The sequence below is a fragment of the Dama dama genome, chromosome 27 (assembly GCF_033118175.1).
Source record: "Dama dama isolate Ldn47 chromosome 27, ASM3311817v1, whole genome shotgun sequence".
Lineage (NCBI taxonomy): Eukaryota > Metazoa > Chordata > Mammalia > Artiodactyla > Cervidae > Dama > Dama dama.
This window is the reverse complement of record NC_083707.1, coordinates 2,941,944-2,968,839: the sequence shown is the minus strand read 5'-3', so window position 1 is coordinate 2,968,839 and position 26,896 is coordinate 2,941,944. Positions and strand designations below refer to the sequence as shown.

At 41.9% G+C, this 26,896-nt stretch overlaps 1 protein-coding gene across 1 annotated transcript in view; it reads left to right on the top strand.

Moving 5' to 3' along the window:
• The first annotated feature begins 3,005 nt into the window (after positions 1-3,005).
• Positions 3,006-26,896, top strand: part of ADNP2 (ADNP homeobox 2) — a 33,245-nt gene continuing 9,354 nt past the window's right edge. Inside the window, exons 1-3 of the mRNA XM_061131024.1 lie at positions 3,006-3,073; positions 13,475-13,595; positions 26,790-26,879. Coding sequence (XP_060987007.1) covers positions 13,488-13,595; positions 26,790-26,879 — 198 coding nt within the window. The 5' untranslated portion in view covers positions 3,006-3,073; positions 13,475-13,487. The remainder of the gene's footprint in view (positions 3,074-13,474; positions 13,596-26,789; positions 26,880-26,896) is intronic.

Genomic DNA, 26,896 nt, shown 5'->3' with positions numbered 1-26,896 from the left:
AGACGCCTGAGCTGAAGATCAGGGATGTGCCTGACCTGTGCAGGTGTTCCCACCAGGAGAGGCACACGTGGTAGGAGGGCTACAGGAGAGAAGTGTTAGGACATAAAGTTAGAGAACTGGAGACGGGAAAAATGAAGGCTAGGTAAACACACTGATTACTGTTGGAGGGACTTTGGAGGAGGGGTAATGTCTTGGCCTTGAGCACCTGGACTCTATGGTGTGGGTTGGACACCCAAGTGAAGCTGCCCAGTTGGCAGCCAGAACTCAGGAGAGAGGTGGATACACTGGAAGCAAAATAATGAAGTTTGAATCTGCTGTTGAGATTAACAAGGGAGAGAATGGAGAGTGATGGCTGAAAGGGATGGGGGTTCCAGTACCTGGAATAATGCCTGCACACGGGACGTGGTGATGAACATGGACGAAAATGGCAGGAATTATGGGGCAAATGTTCAAGGATGTGCTGAGAAGGGGAAGCTAGTAAAGGTGTGAGGACTAATCAGCTAGGTTGGAGAAGATTAGAGGTCATATTGTGAGGGAAGGGCTTCAGGAAAGGGAAGATGAGGACTAAAATCTGTTCTTGGCTTTAACAGTTAGAAAGTCACTGGTGACCAAGTAAAGTCTCTCAGTCATGTCTGACTCTTTGTGACCCCATGGACTATACAGTCCATGGAATTCTCCAGACCAGAATACTGGAGTGGGTAGCCTTTCCCTTCTCCAGAGGATGTTCCCAACCCAGGGATTGAACCTAGGTCTCCCACTTTGCAGGTGGATTCTTTACCAGCTAAACCACCAGGGAAGCCCTGGTGGTCAAGGGATACCTGTAATTTCCCGCTCTTAGATGCGGGTGAGGGTTGCGCAAGAGAGCACGTGGTGAGGAGTGAAAGCAGTAAGACATTTGGAGAAATGTGATAACAATCCTCCTACTGGAGCCCCGTGGTCTGGGTCAAGGGTAACCGGAAGGCTGTAACTTTTCATCCCACCCATTTCTTCAAGAAAGATGTATAGGGACATCATACCCATTTACTGCTGTGATTTATTATCAAATTAAGTCATAATTCATAAATAACTATAAAGAGCAAATTCTCCTTCAATTATGGCTAGGATTCTTGTAGAGAAAAAAACAAATTGTGGTTGAGTAATATCAACCCAGCACTCAAGAACATTTTAAAATTAATTCATACATTACTTAGTGCCACTTATGTGTTTAGTCATTGGGTTAAACTGAGCAGAAGTTACCCATAGAAAGAGAGAAGCTGAAATTAGGAGAGAGGAATGCCAACAAAGGTCTGTCTAGTTAAGGCTATGGTTTTTCCAGTAGTCATGCACGGATGTGAGAGTTGGACTATAAAGAAAGCTGAGCGTTGAGGAATTGATGCTTTTGAACTGTGGAGTTGGAGAAGATTCTTGAGAGTCCCTTGGACTGCAAGGAGATCCAACCAGTCAATCCTAAAGGATGCAATCAGTCCTGAATACTCATTGGAAGGACTGTTGAAGCTGAAACTCCAATACTTTGGTCACCTGATGCGAAGAACCGACTCATTTCAAAAGATCCTGATGCTGGGAAAGATTGAAGGTGGGGGGAAAAGGGGACGACAGGAGATGAGATGGTTGGATGGCATCACTGACTCAGTGGACATGAGTTTGAGTAGGCTACAGGAGTTGGTGATGGACAGGAGGCCTGGCATGCTCCAGTCCATGGGGTCGCAAAGAGTCAGACACGACTGAGCGACTGAACTTAACTGAATGGCTGGGCAATGAGGTGCCCAGTAGGGCAAACAAGGCCCAGGAATGAAGGAACCGGCCCTGAGCATGAACAGACAGGTACTCTGATCAGGATGGTGCTGAGGAAAAGATGTGCACGTGGGGCCGGAAGAGATAGATGGAGACCATGTCTGATGGTCTTGGTGTTCTGGAAGTAGATATGGCCTTGTGCTGAAAAGTAAGTTGAGGCGGGGCAGATATTGCCTCGGCAGCTTCAATGAAGGGAGAAAGGGCTGGAGTAGTCACTGAGGAGCGATAAATTAAAATAGTTGTTTGCCTACACAGCAGGCCTCCCCGTTAAACTGCAAGTTCCCTGAGGGCAATGTGGTTCTATTCTTACCCCTTGGGCGCTTTACTCAACAGTTGAAGACCCATAGGCATTTTGAAAGCTCCTTTCACGCGATGGTACATTCATTTTGAGAAATATATTATCCCTTCACATTTTTTTTACAAAGCTGGGCAAAAGTGAACTTATAAGCCATTTAAGAATTTTTATAAATGTATGCAATTAACTTTCTTCCTACACAGCACGTAGTAGCTCTAACTTAAAAATCAAAATTCTCAAGAAAAAGTGTGAAATTAATTTTCTTAGGATATAATTACGAAGTCAGGAGACCCTATCCAGTCAGTTCACCAAGATGCATCAAGGGCATCCTTGTCAAAGTTCTGATAGTTCAAGTTCTATCCTCCAATGATAGGGCAGGATTCACCTCACAGCTGGTTTCCCATTGGCTCTGAGATGTGGGCGGGGCCACCTACTCCTGCTACTGCCAGTAGCTCCACCCCACCTCATGCAAATGAAGCCAAAGCTCTAGGGACCCACGTGATTGGTCACGTGACGAACGACGTATAGCCCCACCCCTCTAGTGACGTCATCACACCACACTCTCACGAGAGTTTGTAGATATGGGGAGAGGCTAGCAGGCCAGTTCACTGTGGCAAGAGTGGGGTCAGGGGAGGGGGCTTCAATACAAAACCCCATTCCCACTGCTGACCTTCCAGTTCAGCTTAAGGAAGGGGCCCAAAGGGGCCTGTGGGACAGTGCCCAGAGGCGGGGGGGGGGGGTCCTATGCATGCTCTTCTCCCATTGGTTGACTGCATCGGCATGCAAATAAGGGTTCGCGTCACTTCCGGAGGCCAATCGAGCGCCATTTTCTCTTTCTGGCCGAGCTGGGAGGAGGGGACGGGGTCGCGCGGGGTGGCGCGCGCCGAGCGGGGGTCCCGCCGCGCGGGGCGGAGGCGGGCGGGCGCGGGGCCCCAGCAGGCGCGGCCAGACGTGCGAGGGACGCGGCGGCGCTGCGGGCGCCCAGCGGTAGGTAACCCCGGCCCGGCCCGCGGCGACGCCCCTGGCCCGGCCCGCAAAGTCCCGGCTGCGGCCCCGCCCCACCCCGCCCACACCCGGTGGCCCGTGGCCGCCTCTCTAATCCCGCGACGTTCTGCCAGCGCGGGGCTCGCGGCCCGAAGGGCGTCCGTCGTCCCTCCGCGTCACGTGGGGCCGGGGTCGAGGGGGGCGGTGATGGGGCCTGGGGGCGGGGCGGGGAACGGCATGCGAGGGGGACGCGGGGACAGGGCGGCGGCCGGGGAGGGCCGGGGAGGGGGGCGGGCTGGAAGCCGGAGGGCCGCCCGGAGCAAGCGCGGACGCGGGCCGGGCAGAGGCGCGCTCAGCCGCCTGCCCTGTGGCGGGTTTTTTCTGGAGGAGCGCACAGCTGAGAGGAGCCCCAGTTCCTTCACCCTCGAGTTCTCGGTGTGAATACTGATGACGTGCAGATGTTGACATTACAGTTGAACTTTTCACATGCCGCCGGTCACCGCACTGACGTAGAGAGCGCAGAATTTCTCCTGACTCTTGGCTTGGGAACGTCGAAAATAGTAGCCGCCAGTTCTAACTGAACGGTTGTTAAATAATTAAATGTTTATTTTCTTTGAGTTTGAATGGGAGGCTTGGCGGAATGCTCTTAAAACTCTTTATAATTGAATGGAATGGGTAATGGTAGCCTCTTGAGATCTGGAGGACTCTTGTGTGTGGTGATTTATGATGCAGATGGGCAAGTGCCTCAGGGCACGGGCGAACTCCACAGGGCTTGGGAGGAGCCTGGGAGTCGGGAGGAGCGTTCTGGGAGAGTGGACCACGTAAAAAATGCCAGTTGAGGAAAGCGCGTGTTCGGCTTTGGTTGGAAGTCAAGTAATGTATGTTTAACTTGTTTAAACATACATGTTTACAAACATGTAGCTTGTTACTGGGGAGGTAGCCATGTTATGAACGAACTTTGGTATTCTAGTTGTTACTGGGAGTTTGTTGAGGCAGTGGTCTTTAGACATGGAAGTGACCGATCTGTGTGTCGTAAGGGTACTGGTGCTAGGTTGGAGGGGGACTGGAGTTGGGAGGAGATAGGCTCACTCGTCTGACTGAGCAGTGGTAAGGATGTGAGAGCTGGTTTTAGGTTTAGGAATTGAAGATTGGTGTCTGGAGAGGATGGGGAAGGAAATGGCAATTTACTCCCGTGTTGCCTGAAGAATTCCATGGACAGAGAAGCCTGATGGGCTGTAGTCCATGGGGTCGCAAAGAGTCAGGCACGACTGAGCAACTCACACACACACACAATTCTTGTAAGCACTCTACCTTCCTCTCCCGTAGTGAGTGAGAGAAAGTCGTGCCGACTCTGTGACGCCATGGACTGTAGCCTGTCAGGCTCTTCTGTCCACGGAATTCTCCAGGCAAGAATACTGGAGTGGGTTCCCTTCTCCAGGGGATCTTCCTGACCCGGAGATGGAACCCAGATTATTTACCGTGCGAGCTACCAGGGAGTCTATCTGACAATATCTGGGACACCTTTTTAATTTGATCCAAGTTTGCAATATATTTCTGGTAAATTTATGGTTGTAGTCACTTTGAGTGGTCACACCCCAATATTCTGCTGTGGCTGCCACTCTGGTTATCACATGGTTGTCACACATGTTGGCAAGGTGTTACAAGGAGAAGACTGAAAGGTGAGGACTTGCTGAAGGCAACGTGTCTGAGAAGGGATCTTCTTGTATTTGAACCCAGACCTTTGATTCTTGCTTTCATCTATTGTATAAATATCATGTGTTTTTAGTTACTTTAAAACAAAACAAAACAACAAACCCTGTATTCCAGTAGTTTCAACATTTCACTTAGATTTTTGGGAGCTTGTTGTTCAGTCATTAAGTCATGTCTGACTCTGCCAACACCAACCTCCGTGTCCGTCTCGCGCCCCCCCGCCCCCCCCCCCCCATGGACTGCAGGATTCCAGTCTCCTCTGTCCTCCACTATCTCCCAGAGATTACTCAGATTCAGTCCATTGAGTCCTGATGCTATCTATAACCATCTCATTCTCTGCCGCTCTCATCTTTTGCATTCAGTCTTTATGTAGCATCAGTGTCTTTTCCAGTGAGTCAGCTCTTAACATCAGGTGGCCAAAGTATTGGAGCTTCAGCATCAGTCCTTCTGGTGCATATTCAGGGTTGATTTCCTTTAGAATGGACTGGTTTGATCTCTCAGCCCAAGGGACTCTCAAGAGTCTTCTCCAGCACCACAATTCAAAAGCATCAATTCTTGGGTGTTCGGCTTTCTTTATGGTCCAGCTCTCACATCTGTATATGACTACTGGAAAAACAATAGCTTTGACTATACAGACCTTTGTCGGCAAAGTGATGTCTTTACTTTTTAATACTGTCTAGGTTTATCATAGCTTTCCTTCCAAGGAGCAAGCGTCTTTTAATTTCATGGCTGCAGTCACTGTCAGCAGTGATTTTGGAGCTGAAGAAAACAAAATCTGTGACTGCTTCCACTTTTTTTCCTTCTATTTGCCATGAAGTGATGGGACTGGATGCCATGATGCTAGTTTTTTGAATGTTGCATTTTAAGTTTTTGGAGTTAGATAATAGCAAACTCACAGTCTCATGTTCTAAGTGCTTTTCTTGTGTTAAATGAATTTTCTTCCTCAAAACTACTTCTCAGAGTCGGTTGTGCAGTCCCTGTTTTACAGAAGAAACAGGCCCTGGGATTAAGTAACTTGCTAAAGATCACACAACTAGTAGTAAACTGTGGTAAACTTGAACTCAGGCAGTGTAGCTCCAGAGTCTTGCTTGTGAGATCATTGTTCTGGATTGTTTTGCAAGTGAAATCGTTTCAGAACTTAGATTTCACAGGACCTTAGAAGAAAGTTCTGTGCCTTAAAAAAGTACTGTTTATTACCAGAATGACTTTTTTTACAGTGTATTTTTTGATAATGGAGTATTCTTAAATGATCGTGATACTAAAAAGCAGCAAAAACCCTTTAAGTGCCTCTTTGGAAAATAATATTTTCTTTTGCACTTTAATGCAATTTTTGGTAAATTCATGTCTACCACACACTGTGAAATTAAAGGTAATTTACTGTGGGACTTTCCTGATGATAGAGTAGATAAGAATCTGCCTGCCAGTGCAGGGGACACAGGTTCTATCCCTTATCCAGGAAGATTCCAGAAGCTACTGTGCAGCTAATATGCCTGTGAGCCACAACTGCTGAACCTGCATGGTGCAGCTGTTGAGCCCGCATGCTGCAACTACTGAAGCCTGTGCTTTTAGAGCCCATGCTCTGCAACTAGAGAAGCCCCACTCCCTGCAACTAGAGAAAGCATGTGTGCAGCAACGAGCAGCGAGCACAGCTGAAAATAATAATAAAATACAAAAGAAAAGAATAATTTACTGTGAACTGAACTTGGTAGATAATACAGCTGCATTAGCCTGCTGTTTCCTAATGGTGAAAATACAGATTTAATTGAGTACTAAGAATATATTGAGAATAGCATCAATAAAGGATCTATAGATATGGAAGCATTCAGCAACTTCTTTTCCAGCTAATTAGTCCACTTGGCGTTTTGTGTAGAATCTTGCATCTCTTAGAGAATGGATAAATTATGGTAAAAGTCAGCTTTTTTCCCCGCAAAGTGATTGGCAACAGTAGACCAAGGATCTTGACAGAACTTCTGTGATTTACCTGTGTTTTATTTTATTATGTTTACTTGGTTTCCCTAAAACAATAAGTGCTATAAACAGGAAACTTTTTCTTTAAATTGAATGGACCTGTGTACTTGTTTTGAGGGAGGGAACCACAGTAACAATGATGAGGGAAGGGGAGCGTGTACAGTTGAAAATGAAATGCTCCTATTCTGCAGGTTCAAGAAGACTTCTTTGGCCCTTCTCCCAAGCCTTGAACAAGTACTTGCAGACCCCTTTAAAACTTGCCTGATCACGGAAGCCTCTTTTCAGTGCCTTCCTCCTGAGAGTTGGCCTGTCAGGAACAGCTTGAGAACCATCCTGTACTACTGTTTCTCAACTGTGATAAGATCAGCACTTCCTATGTGAAGCCAGATTTCTTTGCAAGCAATACATTTAACTTCTTTGTTTTAGATATAGGTGGATGATGGTCTTAACCTTGGGCAGTCCTATTTATCAGCCAGCTTTTGGGAAAGAAGTGCTCCAGGAACTCTAAGGAGGACAGACCAGCACGTCTGGTGGAGTGAGTGGAGAACTTGAAGGGAAGTTTCTGTTGAGGCTGCTTTGGCCAGAGAAGCCAGTCTGGGCTTGAAAGTGATGCTGTGCTTAACTTTAAAGAATGCTCCCACAAGGTTCTTGACAACTTGCCTTTTAAATTAGGCTTTTGAAGCCTAGAACCCAGTTCAATGCAGTTTATTGTTAATAATTTTATTGTTTTAAAACTATTTGCTATGATTTTTGTATCTTCTGGTTCTAAAATGCTAAATCATCTTTCAGACTCGCTTTTTACTGAACCTGAAGTATAATTTTTACATAGGTAACTTGTCTGAAAAATGTACCCATTTCAAATTGGCTTCTCGATACTTCACATTTTCTTATTACTCGTGAAAAGTTCCTCCCACTGTTAGCTCTAATGCCCCTTTCGTGTCTTGTTTTATTCCGGTTCATGTTTTCAGTTTTACTTAGCTTTTGCCAAATACATTCAGATACTCATTTACCTCAGTGATTTTTTGATGCTGATCTATTTACTTAGAATGTCTTTATCTCCAACTCACCAAGCCTCTATAGCCTATCCATTTTGAACCTCTGTGATAGGCCCAGATGTGCAGAGAATCATGATTCCTGCCCTGAAGATGTTTAGTTCAAAAGGGAAAATGGGTATATAAGGAAATAATTACAATGTAGTGAGGTGAGTGCAATGAAATAAGTATAAACTGGCCATTTTGGGAGTTCATAGAAGGGGTTCCAAGCTTATTCTTGAAGGAGGAGGGGTTGTTAAAGGGTTTAGAATGGAATTTCCAACTCAGAGAAACTGTTGTTTAAGAATCTTGGGAGATACTGCCAGTTGACGTGTAAATATGGGGAAATTAACATTTTTCTACTTACTCTCAGTACCAGTCAGTTCATTTCAGTTCAGTTCAGTCGCTCAGTCATGTCTGACACTTTGTGACCCCATGTACACACCAAGCTTCCCTGTCCATCACCAACTCTTGGAGCTTGCTCAAACTCATGTCCATTGAATCGGTGATGCCACTACCAGTGGATGTTATCAATCTTCAAGTTATTGTTTTGATAATTTGAAATTTGGCATTATTTTATCTGATATTTCTTTAACTCAGATTTAACTGATTTTGTTTGTAGCTTTTATAGTTTGTGCATTAAAACCTTTTTTGAAATAGTTTCAGATTTTTAGAAAGTTGCAGGTGTAGTACAAAGGATTTCCCCTGAATCATTTGAAACTAAGTTACCAGAAAAGATGCCAGATTACCCAATATTGTCCATTTCCTACAATAAGGACATTCTACATACCCAGAACAAAATCATCAAAATCAGAAAATCAAGGCATTGTTACTCCTCAGCCCACATTGAAGTTTTGCCAGTTGTTCCAGAAACATCATTTATAGTAAAGAATCTAGTTAGAATTACACATTGTATTTAGTTTTCTTTAGTCTCACAATCTGAAACAGTTCCTTAGTTTTTCCTTGCATGATCTTTTTCTAAGTATTATTGTTGTTCAGTTACTAAGTAGTGTCCGCCTCTTTGCGACCTCATGGTCTGTAGCACACCAGGCTTCCCTGTCCTACACTATGTCCCAGAGTTTGCTCAAACTCATGTCCATTGAGTCAGTGATGCCATCCAGCCATCTTATCCTCTGTCGTCCCTTTCTCCTCCTGCCTTCAGTCTTTCCCAGCATCAAGGTTGTTTCCAGTGAATCAACTCTTCACATCAGGTGGCCAAAGTAATGGAGTTTCAGCTTCAGCATGAGTCCTTCCAATGAATATTCAGTGTTGATTTCCTTTAAGATTAACCGGTTTGATCTCCTTGCTGTCCAAGGGACTCTCAATAGTCTTTTCCTATAGTTCAAAAGCATCAATTGTTCAGTGCTCAGCTGTTTTTATGGTCCAACTCTCACATCCATATATGACTACTGGAAAAACCATAGCTTTGACTATGGACCTTTGTCGGCAAGTGATGTCTCTGCTTTTTAATGTGCTGTCTAGGTTTGTCATAGCTTTCCTTCCAAGAAGCAAGTGTCTTAATTTCGTGGCTGCAGTCACTGTCCACGGTGATTTTGGAGCCCAAGAAAATAAAATCTGCCGCTGTTTCCACTTTTCCCCCATCTGTCTACTGTGAAGTGATGGGACTGGATGCCATGGTCTTAGTTTTTTGAACGTTGAGTTTTAAGCCAGCTTTTTCACTCTTCCGCTTTCACTCTCATCAAGAGGCTCTTTAGTTGCTCTTACCCTTCTGTCATTAGAGTGGTATCATCTGCATATCTGAAGTTGTGATATTTCTCCCAGAAATCTGGATTCCGGCTTGTGAGTCATCAAGCCTGGCATTTCCCATGATGTACTCTGTTCGTTGGAAGGATTGCTGCTGAAAGTTGAAGCTCCGATACTTTGGTCTCCTGATTCGAAGAGCTGACTCATTGGGACCAACACTGATCCTGGGTTGTTTGATTGAAATTGAGGGCAAAAGGAGAAGGGGATGACAGAGGATGAGATAGTTGGATGGCATCACTGACTCAATGGACGTGAGTTTGAATAAACTCTGTGAGATAGTGAAGGACAGGGAAGTATGGTGTGCTGCAAACCATGGGGTCGCAAAGAATCAGACATGACTTAGGGACTGAAAAACAACAACTCTGCATATAAGTTAAATAAGCAGGGTGACGATACACGGCCTTGTTTTACTCCTTTCCCAAGAACCAGTACATTTTTCCATGTCTGGTTCTAACTGTTGCTTCTTGTCCTACATATAGACTTCTCAGTAGACAAAGTAGTCTGGTATTCCCATCTCTTTAAGAAGTATAATTAGTTGATTTTTAGTAAATTTATAGAATTGTGCAACCAACAACACAGTCTAGTATTAGAACATTTCCTGCACTTTCCCCAAAAACCTATTCATGTGCAGTTATTTCCACCCATTGCTGACCACTAATCTGCCTTCTATCTTTGTAGATTTCTCCTGAATGTTTCATATAAATGGTGTCAGACAATACGAGGACTTTGCATCTGTGTTCTTTCACTTAGCATCATGTTTTTGAGATACTGATTCATGCTGTCATGTGCATCAGTGCCTACTTACATTTACTGTTGTAGTGTTTTGTAGGATGAGTATGATATGTTTTGCTCATCTATTCACCATTTGATGGACACTTGGATTGTTTCCACAGTTTGGCTGTTACGAATAGTGGTTTTGTGTCATCTGGATATTTCTGAAGTTTAGAGGGAATTTTGTCTCTTAATTGGATGTCTTCCAGACTTCTGTGAATTACTGTTTTCCCCTTGGTTATTAATGAGTATTTTGTGGGGAGGTGCTTGGAAATGATATAAAATACTCCATTCTTGACTAAACTTTAAATTTAATTATTTTTGTTATCATGAACTTGAGTTTATGTTCTAATGGGTTATATTTTGATTACTATTTCTGAATACCAAACCACCCTAAAACTTGGTGGAGTGAAACATTTTATATAAAAATTCAGTAATTCAGGTGGGAGCAGGGGGAGATGGCTCATTTATGTTCCACAATGTCTGGGGCCTCACCTGAGAAAACTCAAAGACTCGGGGTGAGTGGACAGTTGCAGGCTGTAAGAGTATCTTCACTCTCATGTCCAGTGGTTGATGTGGAACCTTTCCATGTGGGCTAGTTGAGCTTCTTGCAATGAGGAGTCTAGATTCCAAGAGTTATGGTACCCAGAGGGCAAGGAAAGTATGTGGCATTTTGTGGTCTAGCCTGGGCATTCCCATGGCCTTGCTTTATTGGTCGAGGGCGCTGCCAAGTTCTGCCCAGGTTCGAGGAGTGGGCGTGTAGATGCCGCTTCTGGTTGGGAGGAGTGTCACGGACATGTTCTGAGGAAAGCATGTGGGATCGGAGATACGGTGACATTATCTTTGGAAACTTCGGGGCCGCAGGTTATAATCTCTTACTGTCATTTGTTTGGTACCCACATTGTCCCATATTTGGCTTGTGGAAACTTCTTCAAGCTGACTTCTTTTGAGTACTTTTGACATGTCTCTCCATTTTCTGAGCAACTCCTTTATTTTCTGGCAGAAGACATTCTAGGATCATTTTGTCTCTTCTGTGCTCCAGCACTGAAAATCAGCCATTTTTCCAAGGAGCTCTGCTTCCTTTTAAGGGAAAGTGATATTTAGAAAGGAAGATTTGAGCCCAAGGCGTGGTCTGCTACTGGTGTGTAACTACTTCCAGGCTCTTGCAGTGGCCTGAGCTGTACAATATACACACACACATTAAGAAATATATATTTTTTAAATCCGTATTTATTACAGATAATAAGGTCACAGCTGTACCTCTTATCCTAGTCAACTACCACAGGATTTATTTTAATTTTATGCCTTTTCAGATATTTTAAAAGCAGCGTTGGTGGTGGTTTAGTTGCTAAGATGTGTCCAACTGTTGTGACCCTATGGATTGTAGCCCGCCAGGCTCCTCTGTCCATGGGATTCTCCAGGCAAGAATACTGGAGTGGGGTGCCATTTCCTTCTCCAGGGGATCTTCCCAACTGAGGAATCAAACCTGGGTCTCCTGCATTGTAGGCAAGTTTTTTATCAACTGATCTACTAGAATAGCCCAAAAGCAGCGTTACTGAGATGTAATTTACACTCCATACAGTTCACCTGCTTAAAGTGTACAGTCAGTGGTTTTTATTTAGTTCATTCACAGAGTTGTGCATAACATCACCATAGTCGATTTTAGAATATTGTCACTGTTCCAGAAAGAAACCTTGTCCCCTTAGCCATCACCTTCCATTCTCCTCAGCCCTAAGCAACCAATGTTCTCCTTTTTGTCTCTGTAAATTTTGTCTATTCTGGACATTTCCTGTAAATCGAATCATATAATATGTGGTCCTTTGTGTCTGACGCCTTTCACTTAGAATAATATCCCCCAAGGGTTATCATGCATTGATTAACATGCATTGATACTTCACTTTTTATGGCCAAATAATATTCCATTCTTCGGATACACATTTTATTTATGTATCTTTTGATGGACATTTGTGCTCTTTTATTTTTTGAGTGTTATGAGTAATGGTGCTGTGAACATTCTTGTGCAGGGTTTTGTTTGGATGCAGGTTTTTAATTTCTCTCAAGTGGTATTGCTGGTTCATATGGTACTTACATGTTTAATCCTTTGAGGACCTGCTGGACTTTCCCAAACCAGCCGCATTATTTTACTGCCATTACTACCAGCAGTGTATGGGGGGGATCCATTTTCTTCACATCCGTGCCAGCACTATTACTGCTACTTCTTTTAAAATTGACAGCCATTCTAGTTGGTGTGAAGAGTTATCTCATGATAGTTTCTATTTGCTTTTCCCCATAGCTAATGTTGTTTAGCACATTCTTAAGTGCTTAATGGCCATTTGTATATTGTCTTTGCAGAAGTAACCAGATCCTTTTCCTGTTTTTAAGTGGGCATATTTGTCCTTTAATTATTGTCGTTGGAGTTTTTTTAATATATTCTGGATATAAGTTCCTTATCAGGAATAAGATTTATAAAAGTTTTCTCCCATGTTGTAGATTCTCTTTTCATTTTTTTGATGGTTTCCTTTGAAGCATATAGGTATTTCATTTTGATGAAGTCCAACTTAGCTACTTTTTCTCTTGTTCCTAGCGCTTTATGGTATCATATCTGAGAACCTGTTGCCAAATCCAATGTCATAAAAATTTATGCCTGTGTTTTCTTCTGAGTGTTTACAAGTTTTCACTTGTGCATGGAGGTATAGGACTAATTTTGAGTTAATTTTTGTGTATACTAATAGGAAAGAATCCAACTTATTCTTTGATTGTGGAAATCTAATTGTTCCAGAATAATTTGTTGAAAATTACTCTGCTTTCTTTACCTACCCTGTTTGTAATATTTTATGCACATACATGTGTATGTGTGTATATATGGATGCATGCTAAGTTGCTTCAGTTGTGTTTGACTCTTTTCGACCCTATTGACAATAGCCTGCCAGGCTCCTCTGTCCATGGGATTCTCCAGGCAAGAATACTGGAGTGGGCTGCCATGCCCTCCTTCAGGGGATCTTCCTGACCCAGGGGATGAACCCATGTCTCTTATGTTTCCTGTCTCTTATGTCTCCTGTATTGGCAGGCGGGTTTTTTACCACTAGCGCCGTGTGTGTGTGTGTGTGTGTGTGTGTGTGTGTGTGTACACTTATTATAGTTTTGCTTTCTTCCCTTTAAGGAAAATCTCAAAAATGTTTCAAATTCCTGTGGAGAATCTTGACAACATCAGGAAGGTACGGAAAAAGGTGAAAAGCATTCTTGTGGACATTGGGCTTGACAGCTGCAAGGAGCTGCTGAAGGTAAGAGGACATGGGTAATGGATGAAGAGAAGACGGTAACCGTGGAGGCCCTGGGCTGAGGGGTACTCTTTGAACGGGACTCTTTTGGAGAGTGGGTCAGATGCCTCAAGGTGGAAAGTGCTGCCTCTTAAAATGAGGCCTGGGAACAGCATTTGTTCTTATTTATGTCTTTATGGTTTAAAGTGGCTGCTTTAGGCTCCAGTTTTTAGTTACTTTGAGGATAGACTTTATAGTCATTCGGTTCAGTTGCTCAGTCGTGTCTGACTCTTTGCGACCCCATGAACTGCAGCACGCCAGGCCTCCCTGTCCATCACCAACTCCTGGAGTCCACCCAAACTCATGTCCATCTAGTCAGTGATGCCATCCAACCATCTCATCCTCTGTCGTCCCCTTCTCCTCCTGCCCTCAATCTTTCCCAGCACCAGGGTCTTTTCCAGTGAGTCAGCTCTTCGCATCAGGTGGCCAGAGTATTGGAGTTTCAGCTTCAACGTCAGTCCTTCCAATGACCACCCAGGACTCCTTTAGGATGGACTGGTTGGATGTCCTTGCAGTCCAAGGGACTCTCAAGAGTCTTCTCCAACACCACAGTTGAAAAGCATCAATTCTTCTGCGCTCAGCTTTCTTTATAGTCCAACTCTCACATCCGTACGTGACCACTGGAAAAACCATAGCTTGACCAGACCGACCTTTATTGACAAAGTAATGTCTGCTTTTTAATATGCTGTCTAGGTTGGTCATAACTTTCCTTCCAAGGAGTAGTTTTATTTTATGGCTGCTTTCACCATCTGCAGTGATTTTGGAGCCCAAAAAAATAAAAGTCAGCCACTGTTTCCACTGTTTCCCCATCTATTTGCCATGACGTGATGGGACAAGATGCCATGATTTTAGTTTTCTGAATGTTGAGCTTTAAGCCAAATTTTTCACTCTCCTCTTTCACTTTCATCAAGAGGCTCTTTAGTTCTTCACTTTCTGCCATAAGGGTGGTGTCATCTGCATATCTGAGGTTACTGATATTTTCTCCCGGCAATCTTGATTCCAGCTTGTGCTTCCTCCAGCCCAGTGTTTCTCATGATGTACTCTGCATATAAGTTAAATAAGCAGGGTGACAATATACAGCCATTAGTCGCAGTGTATATCTGTTTTTGATCTTTGAATTTTTTAACAGAAAAAGACTAAATCGGTTTTCTAGTATTAGAGTAATCCCCAGTGGTGATGCATACTTGTATGGTAGGGTTGTTTGTTTTCTTTTGTCTTTTCTGATTTGTGAATTTAATACATGCAGTCTTATAAAAGTTTAAAAATTAAGGTCACAGTCACATTTTGTATGATCAATTCTGTTCTCATATAATTTTATCTTATAACTTGAGAATATATGGCCAGCATAAAGAAATAAAAATTGTTAAATAAAGCTTGCTATGTAGCTTTATAGCCATTCTGTGCATGTTTAGTCCATATTGAAGATACGGACTGCGTCTGCTTTGAATTTTTCAGAGTTGTGAATAATTTGATTCAAGATATTATTGGCCCAGGAAGAGTTCAGTTTCTTAATTTTTAAATCTCAGACTTTGAACCAGATTGACTTTATTTATAAAAAGGTGCTGAAAGACCAGTAATTACCAGGATTCTCATTAGCGGTCAGAATTGGTTTTTGCTGGAGTTTGTGATGGACGGAGGCCTGGCGTGCTGCGATTCATGGGGTCGCGAAGAGTTGGACACGACTGAGCGACTGAACTGAACTGAAACTTTCTGAGGAAAAGACCTCTTTTCAAATGTTGCTGCCCAAGAAAAATCTTCCCCCTAAAATTCTGCCCTTTCCACTCTATTATCTTACCTGCTCTGTTTTTCTCCAAACCTCTCGTAATACCTGATGCTGTTTGTTTATCTCTGTCCCTCAGGTCAAGTATTGCCTTTGGTTGTCATCTCTCTTTAGTCTCCTTTAATGTGAATTCACTTTTAAGATGGAATTCTGTTACAAACTGAAGTGTTTTTTTTTTATGATAAAATGTCAGTAGCAACTAAAATTTTTCATCCTGGAGTCCTTCGATTTTGATATTGCATAAAACTGGACATTCCTCACTAACTTCTCCCTTAGTCTGGCTAAGATTATTTACTCATCTCAATTTGTTCAAGACTGTTAACTTTTTCTTTCCAAGACTATGCTGACACAGATACATGTATACTTCACAAAAGAAAAAGTAAGACATTTGAATGGCATACCAGTATTAATTACCTACTTGGTTAAATTTTGCTAATTCTTTGGGGGAGAAATTTTGTTTTTTTTAATTTGTAGTTGGTCTTATATTCCGCAGACTTTCTGAAAATTCAAGCAATATAAAAGTTCATTATAAAAAAAGTTCATTATAGAAAAATTAGAAAATATACATAGAAACATAGAGAAAAAAATGACTTACTTGTACGCTGTTACCCCAGAATCTCCATGGTAAACATTGTTATATTAATATCTTTTCAGATTTTTAGAAAAAAAGGACATGCTCTAACCATATGCTAGCTTTGTGTTTTCTTTTCACTGAATCCCACATTAAGAACTTTTTAATGTCAAATGTACTTACTCTTAATCCATTGTAGTATTTAGGGTTCTTGGTTAAAAGTGATGAAAACCAACACTGACCAAATGAAACGGGAGGGCATTTGTCTGACACCTGTCAGGGTCCTTTCTGTTCCCTTATCCAGCATTTCAGACTTCATAGTGAGAATGCACTCTGCCTTCTTGGCGTTCCAAAGTGTATATGACTCCACTCATCCTAAGAGTTAGGACCTCAAATTGTAGGCTGTATAGTTCTTGTCAGAAGCCTGGCTGAGGAAAGTAAACCTGAGGGAAAATAGGCTCTTCCACGAACCTTGTCTCCTTTTCTAAAAGTAGATCTTTTTCTAAAAGATCCTTTTCTAAAAGTAGATCTAAACCTTAGAGTATCTTGAAGAGTTTCTTAAAAAGTTAACAATATTTGATCAGTTATATTAAAGGCTAGCTACATACTTTGAATGGTACTGTGCAGAATGAAAATGTGGGGCTCTGAGCAGGCCCCACAAGTGTGCTGTCCCAGGCAGATGATGGCTCCCACATGATTTCAGCTTCTGAGTCAGGATGCTTCTGGTACCTGGATCCAGAGTGGGCTCTAGGCACCAAGTTATCTGCCAAACATCATGGTGCTGCCAGCCCAGGGTGAGTCTGGTAACCTTGCCTCTTCCTCTCCCCAAGTCTGTACCTGGCTCTTACCAGGGCAACTGTGGAATGTGGACCCCCTGGCAGCTCGGCTATTGCCCCAGGTGGTGGGCGAGAGTCTCAGAGTGGTTGTGGGAGAGGGGAGTTTGGAGGGTATGGGGACCGAGAGCAGGGACAGGCTGTGTCCCAGAAACAGTGGCGGTGGGACCGTGTGTGAGCTGAAGCTTCAAGCCCCTGGCATGCTCTTTGTTGTCCTATCAGACTTCACGTCATAAAACAAATGCAGAGTTAAAATTATCAACACTTTAAAAATGGTGACAGCAGGGATTCAACCCTGCACTGACCTTTCTGAACACAGGACCGTGTACACCTGCATTGGTTGTAGTGTTGCATTGGTTGGTCTTTTCAAAGACTTTTCCAGTTCTTTAATTTTTTAATTTAATAATTTAGTTTATTTAGCCTCATATGTTACAAATATTCAATATGTAATCAGTATAAAATAAGTAATGAACTATTTTAATCTCTTTTTTTCCCTTAAATCTTCTAAGTATACTTAGAAATTTTTTATAAAGGTAAGATATAACATGAAATTGCCTTTGCTTTCTGACTCGTGGGATCTTATTTCTCTGACCAGGGACTGAACCCTGGCTGTAGTGTTGAAATCTCCGAGTCCTAATCACTGGACCACCGGGGAATTGCCCATTTAGCCATTTTTAAGTGTACAATTCAGTACCATTAATTACATTCACACTGTTTTCCAACTAGGTTATCATCATCTCAAACAGAAACTCTTAATACTATTAAGTAATAATTCCCCATGCCCCCACCACAGCCCCTGATAACCTGTAATCTACTATATGTCTCTGTAGATTTGTCTATTAAAGATATTTCATGTGAGTGGAATCATGCAGTATTGGATCTTTTGTGACTGGCATATTTTACTTAATGATTTGAGGTTCATGTTGTGGCATGTGTCAAAATGTTAGTCCTTTTTATGGCTAACTCACAGTCCATTTCATAACCACATATTGCATTTTATCAGTTCATCTGTTGATAGACACTCGGGTTGATTTTGTCTTTTGGCTATTGTGAGTAATGCTGCAGTGAACTTTGGCTCACAGGTGTCTGTTTGAGGCCCTATTTTCATTTTTTTGCTGGATCATGTAATAATTGTTTAGCTTTTATGAGTACCCCCCTAACTTTCCAAAGTGGCTTGTACCCTTTTCAGTTCCCACCAGCCATGCATGAGGGGTCCAGTTTAGCCACAGCCTTGCTGTTTGTTCTTTTTCTCTCATCCTCTTTCTCTCCCTCCTCCCTCGCCACTGCGGCCACTAATGATGTTGAGCATCTTTTCATGTCCTTATTGGCCATTTGTATATCTTTGGAGATTTGCTTTCAAGTCTTGTTCATTTTTAAACCGGATTGTTTGTCTTTTGTTGTTGAGGTGTATTTTTTTATATATTTTGGATATTAAACCCTTATTAGGTATGATTTGTAAATGTTTTCTCCCATTCTCTTTTTACTTTCTTGATAATATCTTTTGATGCACAAAGTTTTATATTTTGATGGAGTCCTGTTTGTGTGTTTGCAGTGCTTTCTATGTTGTAACTAAGAAGCCATTGCCAGATTGAAGTTAAGATTTTCTATGTTTTCTTCTAAGAGTATTATGGTTGTAGTTCTTTTTGTTTAGATTGTTGATCCATATTGAATTAATTTTGTATATGGTGTGATGCAAGGGCCCAACTTCATTCTTTTGCATGTGGAAATCCAGTTGTTCCAGAGCCATTTATTTCACTAATTTTCCCCCATTGAATGGAGTTGGTAGCCTTGTAGAAAATGATTTGGCCATAGCTACGTGGATTTATTTCTGAACTCTCAGTTCTCTTTCATTAATCTGAATGTTTGTCCTTACACTAGTATTACAGTGTTTTGATTACCATAGTTTTAAGTTTTGAATTTGAAAAGTGTGAGTTTTTCAACTTCTTTGTTTTTTCTTTCCCCCAATATTGTTTCAGCTGTTAGGGGCCCCTTTCAATTTCGTATGAACTTAAGGATTGGAGTTTCTATTTCTGCCAGACTATTGGAATTTTGATTGGGATTATATTGTAGATCACGCTGTATAGTATTGACATCTTGGCAGTATTCCTACCCATGAATAAAGGATGTGTTTCTATTTTTTTAGGTCTTTAATGTCTTTCAATAATGTTTTGTAGTTTTCAGTCTACAAGACTTTCACCTTCTTGGTTATATTTATACCTAGGCATTTTATTATTTTAGATGGTATTGTAAATGAAATTGTTATCTTAATTTCCTTTTCAGATTTTTCATTACAGGTATATAGAAACACAACTAACTTATGTATGTTCATTTTGTACCCTGCATTTTTATTGAATTTATCATTACCTCTGGTATCTTATTTTGGATTCCTTTTTTTTTTTTTTTTTGGCTGTGCTGGGTCTTCACTGTTGCACACAGATTTTCTCTCGTTTCAGAGAGTAGGGACTACTGTAGTTGTGGTACGCAGGCTTCTCATTGTGGTGTCTTGCCTTGGTGCAGAGCATGGGCTCTGGGGTGCTGGGGCTTCAGTAGCTGTAGCACATGGCTCAGGATTTGCTGCTCCCGGGCTCTGGAGCACAGGCTCGCTAGTTGTGGCACATGGGCTTAGTTGCCCCTCGGCATGTGGGATCTTCCTGGATCAGGGATTGAACCCATGTCTCTTACATTTGCAGATGGATTCTTTACTACTCAGCCACAAGGGAAGCCCCACTTTGGATTCTTAATAGAATCATATCACCTGTGAATAGAAATAGTTTTACTTCTTCCCTTTCAATGTGGATGCCTTTTGTTTTTCTTGTCTGAGAGCTCTGGCTAGAACTCCAGGACAATACTGAATAGCAGTGGTGAAAGCAGGCCTCCTTGTCTTGTTTGCAGTGTTGGGGGGAACGCTTTGGGTCTCACTGTTGAGTATCATGGTGTCCCATCAGTGCCTTTTGTCTCGTTGAGAAAGTTCTATTCTAGTTTTCTAAGTGTTTTCTTAATCATGAAAGGGTGTTGGATTTTGTCAGATGCTTTCTCTGCTACTTCAGGTAGTTGTGTGGGTCTTTCTCCCCTTTGTTCTGTTATCTTTGGTATATTACACTGATAGATTTTCTTATGCCTCTGCTTGCATTCCTGATATAAATCCTACTTGGTCATAGTGTATAATCTGTAATCACTGTTGGGTTTTGTTCATTAGTATCCATTAAGGAGTTTTCATTTTCATTCATAAAAAATATCTGTAATTTTCTTTTCTTGTGATGTCTCTGTTTAGCTCTGTTATTAGGATAATGCTAGCCATGTAAAATGAATTAGGAAGTGTTACCTTCACTTCTGTTGTGGGGAGAAGAGTTTGAGAAGAACTGGTGTTAATTCTTCTTTAAATATTTGGTAGAATTAATCAGAAGGAAGCCATCTGGCCCTCGACTTTTCTTTGTTTTGATATTTTTGATTATGGCTTTTGATTCAATCTCTACTTGTTATAGGTTTGTTGAAATTTTCTATTTCTTGAATCACCTTGGATAATTAGTGTGTTTTTAGGAGTTTGTCTATTTCTTCTAGTTTATTTTGTTTGTATACAGTTGTTGCTAGTATTTTTGTCTAATCCTTTTATTTCTGTAAGATCAGTTGTAAAACACCCACTTTCATTTCTGGTTTTACTTAGTTTTATCTTCTCTCTTTTTTCTGTCGGTCTAACTCAACATTTGTGAATTTTGTTGATCTTTTCAAAGAAACAACTTTTGGTTTCTTTGATTATCTCTTTTCTTTATCTTTGTTCAGTTCTCAGGTTGTTTTAATTTTGGTGTGCAGCCAGCAAACTGTTCGGTTGTGAACACCAGGAAGCTGAGACTCATATCATGTGAACTTCCCCAGAATTACATTTTAATGCTGTAAAATAGTCACATCAATTACCTTCATTATTTTACTCACATTTTCCCATATAAAAGCTTAAACTTTTCTTTTCAGAGCTTGTGCTAGGAGAGTATGTGGCATATCTTGAATGTGCTGGACCTACAACAGAGATCAGCCCCAACCATACCTGGTGCTTGGTCACCCTAGTTAGGCAGGGCCAGCCCTTGAACCTCATTAAAATGCAGAGGAAACTAGAACCAGCCTGTTCAGTTTACACACAGACACACACACACACACACACACACACACACGTAATTGGTGGGAGTGGGAAAGTGGAAGAGACATTAGATGTTCTTTCCATGTATACTGTGTGTGCTGCTTAGGATAGAGATTGCTAATATATGATGTGAACCCTTGAGGAGTCATGAAGTTATTTGGGAGTTATTACAGTTTTTCTGGTGGGTAAAAATTCATAGGTAAATGAAGCATTATCTGAGAGTTGAAAGCGATCTCTTCCATTAAATTACTGTTAAATATCAAATGTTCATGGATACTGAGGTGATTAATAGTATCCAAATTTATTTTAAAATAGTAATGTTCTGGACTTCTTTGGTGGTCCAGTGGTGGAGAATCCACCTGCCAGTGCAGGGGTCATGGGTTCAGTCCCTGGTCCAGGAGGATTCCACATGCTGTAGGGCAGCTTGGCCTGTGCACCACAGCCACTGAGCCAGCGAGCTGCAAGTGCTGAGTTCTCAGACTGCAGCTGCTGAAGCCCGCGGGCCCTGGACCCCATGCTCTGCGTCTGGAGAAGCCAGTGCACCACAGCTGGAGAAGGCCTGTGTGCAGCCCCAAAGACCCAGTGCAGCCAAAAATAAGTACATTTTAAAAATTAAAAATGTTTTGTTCCTAGCAGCTTTTGTCTTACTGTGTTTTCACAATTAGGAACTATCAGAGATATAAATACTGCCACATGGAGGCCAGAAATCTTTTAAAGAAGTGGTAGGAAAAGGGAATTTAGAAATAGAAGGTCCCTTGGTTAGAGTTTCAAAGTATCTGTCAGATTTATTGAGAGACATGAGCTAGAAGCAATTAAGGTAGACCATCTAGTAGAAACCTGGATCCACATCATAGGTGTCTTTTTGGTGGCTTGCGGGTTGTTACTTTGTAAACCTTTTCTCTCAGTCTTCTGTTGCACCTTGTTCTCCCTGGAGCTCTTCCATTGTCCCCTGGCCCCTGCATTTAGAAAGCCCTCAGGACAGCCTGCCTTTGGTGTAGAAGTTTGGCTGCTCCTGTTCTTGCTTCACTGGGCCACACCGTGTTCCTTTCTGCTGCTCTAGGCAGAACTGCCATTTCTGAGGCAGCTCCCGCACTTAATTTCTGTGCATCAAGTATTAGATCAGGTCGGAACATTTAAACCAGTGTTTGCAAATTTGAGGTTGTTGCATCTGAATTAAGGAAGCTTAAAAAAAGGGTGCACTAAACCCACCCCTGTGACAATCTTCTGATACCATTATAAGTATAAACAGATTTTTTAATGTGTTACACTATGTTCCGACATCTTAATCTACAAAAAATATTGAAATAGTTAATCTGTTTATTTCCTAATGATTGAGTTTTCTTGTTCTTTAGTCACAAGTTGAGTCTAACTCTTTTCTGACCCCATGGACTGTCGCCCACCAGGCTCCTTTGTCCATGAGATTTCCCAGGCAAGAACACTGGAGTGGGTTGCCATTTCCTCTTCCAGGGGATATTCCCGACCCAGGCGTTGAACCTATGTCTCTTGCTTGGCAGGCGGATTCTTTACCACTGAGCCACCAGGGAAGCCCATACTAGCTCTTTTTTTTTCCTGCATCTGACAGTGGAAAGCACTTCTTCCCTTAAACCCTTCTCATCTCCTGCAATAGAACATTACTGCTTACTTCTTCCTTTTCCAGTATTTTCTTATGAAAAATTGAAGCCTACAGAAGTACTGAAAGGATTGTACCATGAAAACCCATGTACCTCCCACCTAAATTGTATAAAATTAACACTCATATGTATATTCACCCATCATTCAACCTTATTAAAAAAAAAAATTATCTGTTTGGCTGCACTGGGTCTTAGTTGCAACATGTGGGACCTTTAGTTTCAGCATGTGGGATCTAGTTCCCTGACCAGGAATTGAACCCAGACCCCATGCACTGAGAGTGCAGTGTGTTAGCCATTGGACCACCAGGGAAGTCCTTCTGTCTTATACTTTGATGCATTTCTAAGTTTCAGGCATTGATAAATTTGCCCTTAAACTCTTTCACCATAGGTGTATCATTAACACTAGTATTTCTTTACAACTTTTAGTGGGAGGGGAAGTTACATGTTTGTGAGGTGCACCTTAGCCGTCTCCAGTTGATGGGGTCTGGAAATGCACTGACTCATGCAGTACAAGCCCCTGTCAGGGCACAGGACCTCCTGTGGGAGTCAGACCCCGCCCACTCCACTGGTTACCATCATGCTGAAAATTTTCGCTGTGGGTGAGATTTGCCTGTCTGATATGAGTGAAGTGATAGTTGCTCCTGGGGAAGATTCTTCTGTGTTGTTGCCCTGTAGCCGATCGTTCTTGTTGCTGAAGAAGATCCCATTCTGTGAGTAGTTTGTTGTTGTTTCTTCTAATGTGAACACCTAGGCCGTTTCTGGTTTGGGGTTATTATGAGTAAGGTTCTTATAAATATTCTTATAGAGCTTCCCTGGTGGCTCAGACGGTAAAGAGTCTGCCGGCAAAGCAGGTGATGTGGTTTTGATCCCTGGGTTGGGAAGATCACCCAGAGAAGGGAATGGCTACCCACTCCAGTATTGCCTGGAAAATTCCATGGACAGAGGAGCCTGGTGGGGTTGCAAAGAGCCAGACACAGCTAAGCAACTAGCACTTTTTTTTTCAAATATTCTTATAAAAGTGTTTTTTGTGGGTAGCTGTTTTGATATTTCTTGGATAAATACCTAGATTTGGTATTATCCAAAGCAGTTGTCTGATTTCACACTCCTGTCAGCAGTGTGGGAGGGTTTCCCTTGCTCCACATTCTTACTAACATTTGATAGTACTGGTTTTCAAAAAATTTTTGAAATGAAGCCTAAAATAGACGTAAGAATGTTCTTTATGTTACCATATAGCATAGTTGTTAGCTACATGTTTTTGGGAGATCCCCTTTTCAGGTTGAGAAATTTTCTTATTCTTACTTTGCTGAGAGCAGAAATTATGACTGATGGTTGAATTTTGTCAGATGACTTTTCTATATTTATGTAATTTTCTTTTCTTAGTCTAGTGAATTATATGGTTTTTGTGTTTGTTATTTTTTTAAGAAAAGAAATTGTTAAACCAACCTCTATCCCTGGGATAAATTCCACTTGGTCCTTTTTAGTATGTGGATTGATTGGCAAACATTTTGTTAAGGATTTTTCATCTGTGTTTTTGAAGGGTAGGTCTGTAGTTTTCATTTTCTGTTAGATCTTTGTCAAGTCTTGGCCAGCCTTGTGAAATGAATTGGGAGCTGTTTCTTCCTTTTTATTTTCTGGAAGAGTCTATGTAGAATTGATAATACCATGTTTAGTAGAATTCCCAGTGAAGCTATCTAGAATTGGAGTTTTCTTTGTGGGAAGGGTTTTAATTATGGAGTCAGTGTCTACACTAGATGTCAGACTATCAGGTTATCTGATTTTCCTGAGTGAGCTTTTTCTTATGTTCTTTGAAGAGATTTGTCCTTGTCAGTTTAATTTGTCAAATTTATTGGCATTATGGTGGTCATATTATTTTCTCATCTGTAGGAACCATGGTGGTATCTCTGTATTTTTTGGCCGGTCTGGGTTTTCGTTGCTTTGCACAGGCTTTCTCTAGTTGTGGCGAGTGGGGGCTTCTTTGTCGCAGGGCGCTGACTTATCGCGGTGGCTTCCCTTGCTGCAGAGCATGGGCTCTAGGTGCAAGGGCTTCAGCATTTGCAGTTTGCGGGCTTAGTTGCACCCCGGCATGTGGAATCTTCCTGGACCAGGGATTGGACTGGTGTCCCTTGCATTGGCAGGCGGATTCTTACCCACTTGCCACTGGGAAAGTCCTCCCCTCTGTTTTTGACATTGGTGATTTATATCAGCTTTTTTTTGACTAGTGGTCACATGACATTGATTTCCGTCTTTTTATCTTTAACCTCTCTATGATTTTGTATTTGAAGTGAAATTTTTGTAGACAGCATATAGTTGTTGCTGTTATTCAGTCTCTTAAGTTGTGTTCCACTCCTTGCGACTTCATGGACTGTAACATGCCAGGCTCCTGTGTCCTCCACTGTCTCCTGGAGTTTGCTCAAATTCTTGCCGGTGATGCTATCTAACCATCTTATCCTCTGCCACCCCCTTCACCTTTTGCCTCAAGTCTTTCCTAGCATCAGGGTCTCTTCCAGTGCGTCTGCCCTTTGTATCACTTGGCTAGAGTATTGGAGCTTCAGCAACAATCCTTCCATATTCAGGGTTGATTTCCTTTAGGACTGGTTTGATCTCCTTGCTGTCCGGGGGACTCTGAATAGTCTTCTCCAACATCACAATTTGAAAGCAGTTCTTTGGTGCTCAGCCTTCTTTATGGACCAACTCTCACATCCATACATGACTGCTGGAAAAACCATAGCTTTCACTAAATGGACCTTTGCTGGCAAGATGATGTCTGCTTTTTAATACGTTGTCTAGGCTTGTTGTAGATTTTCTTCCAAGGAGCAGGCGTCTTTTAATTTCATGTTTGTGGTCACCCTCTGCAGGGATTTGGAGCTGAAGAAAGTAAAATCTGTCACTGCTTGCACTTTTTCACCTTCTAGTTGCCATGAAGTGATGGGACTGGATATCATGATCTTAGTTTTTTGAATGTTTAGTGTTAAGCCAGCTTTTTTATCCTCCTTTTTCACCCTCATCAAAAGGCTCTTTAGTTCCTCTTCACTTTCTGCCATTAGAGTGGTATCATCTACATATCTGAGGTTGATGAATCCTAGCAGTCTTGATTCCAGTTTGTGAATTCAGCTAGCCCGACATTTTGGATGATGTACTCTGCAAAGAAGTTAAATAAGCAGGGCGACAGTATGCAGCCTTGTATTCCTTTCCTGATTTTGAACCAGTCAGTCAACATATAATTGGATTGTGGTTTTTAACTCAGTATGACATTCTGTACTTCTTATTTGAGTGTTTAGACCAGAGGTAGGCAAACTGGACCAGGTCTGGCTTGCTGTCCATTTTGTAAATAAACTTCTTGGAATACAGCTTTGCTTGTCTGTGTTTACATACTGTCTGTGGCTGTTTTTGTGCACAGTGATGAGCTTGAGGAGTTGTTTCAGACAGACTGTTTGCTGGCGAAGCCTTACATATTCACCGTCTGACTTCTTACCAACACTTGGAGTGCCCATGTCATCCCACCCGACATGCGTCTCCATGGGGCTTACACTGGGAAGACAGTGTTTGTTCGTGTGGTTTTTCTCTTTCAGAAATTATTTGTGGGAAATCTCATCTGTTTATTTCTTATAAGACTGTATTTTTAAAACTATATATATATTTATATATGTTTTTGAATTTATGGAAGACTACAGACATGGAAAGAATCCAGCACCCCAACAAGTATGGCTAGGAAGGAAATCAGCTCTGTAATAGGACAGTTTAATGAAGCTCAAACAAGAAAGTGTGGGAAAGGAAGAAAAAAAATGTATTGAATTTAAGACACTGTGAAACTGAGATTTACTAAGTATAAACTCTGTAAGGACTTGACAAATTGAAAGGCAGCTGCTGAAGTACAGAAGCTGTAGTATTAACTTGGATTATTTCAGCATTTTCCTCAGGTCTCCAGCTTGATGGGAACTCTGTCAGAGTTTGCCATGGGGTAGATTTCCCTTTCTTTTTTTCTCCCCCTCCCTCCCTTTCTTCGCACTGTGCAACATAGGGGATCTCATTTCCCTGACAAGGGGTTGAATCTTTGCTCCCTGCATTGGGAGTGCTGGGATTCGTAACCACTGGTCCACCAGAGAGGTCCTTCCCATGTAGATTTCTTAAGTGCCAAAGAATCCCATTGGGTTCTAATTCAATACTTCTTTATCTTCTGAAATTACGTAATAATCTCTGTTTTTCTCCCTTTCTAAAAGGACCTTAAAGGCTTTGACCCAGGAGAGAAGTACTTTTATAACACATCATGGGGAGATATTTCTCTGTGGGAACCTTCTGGAAAGAAACTGGTATGTATTTTTATTTC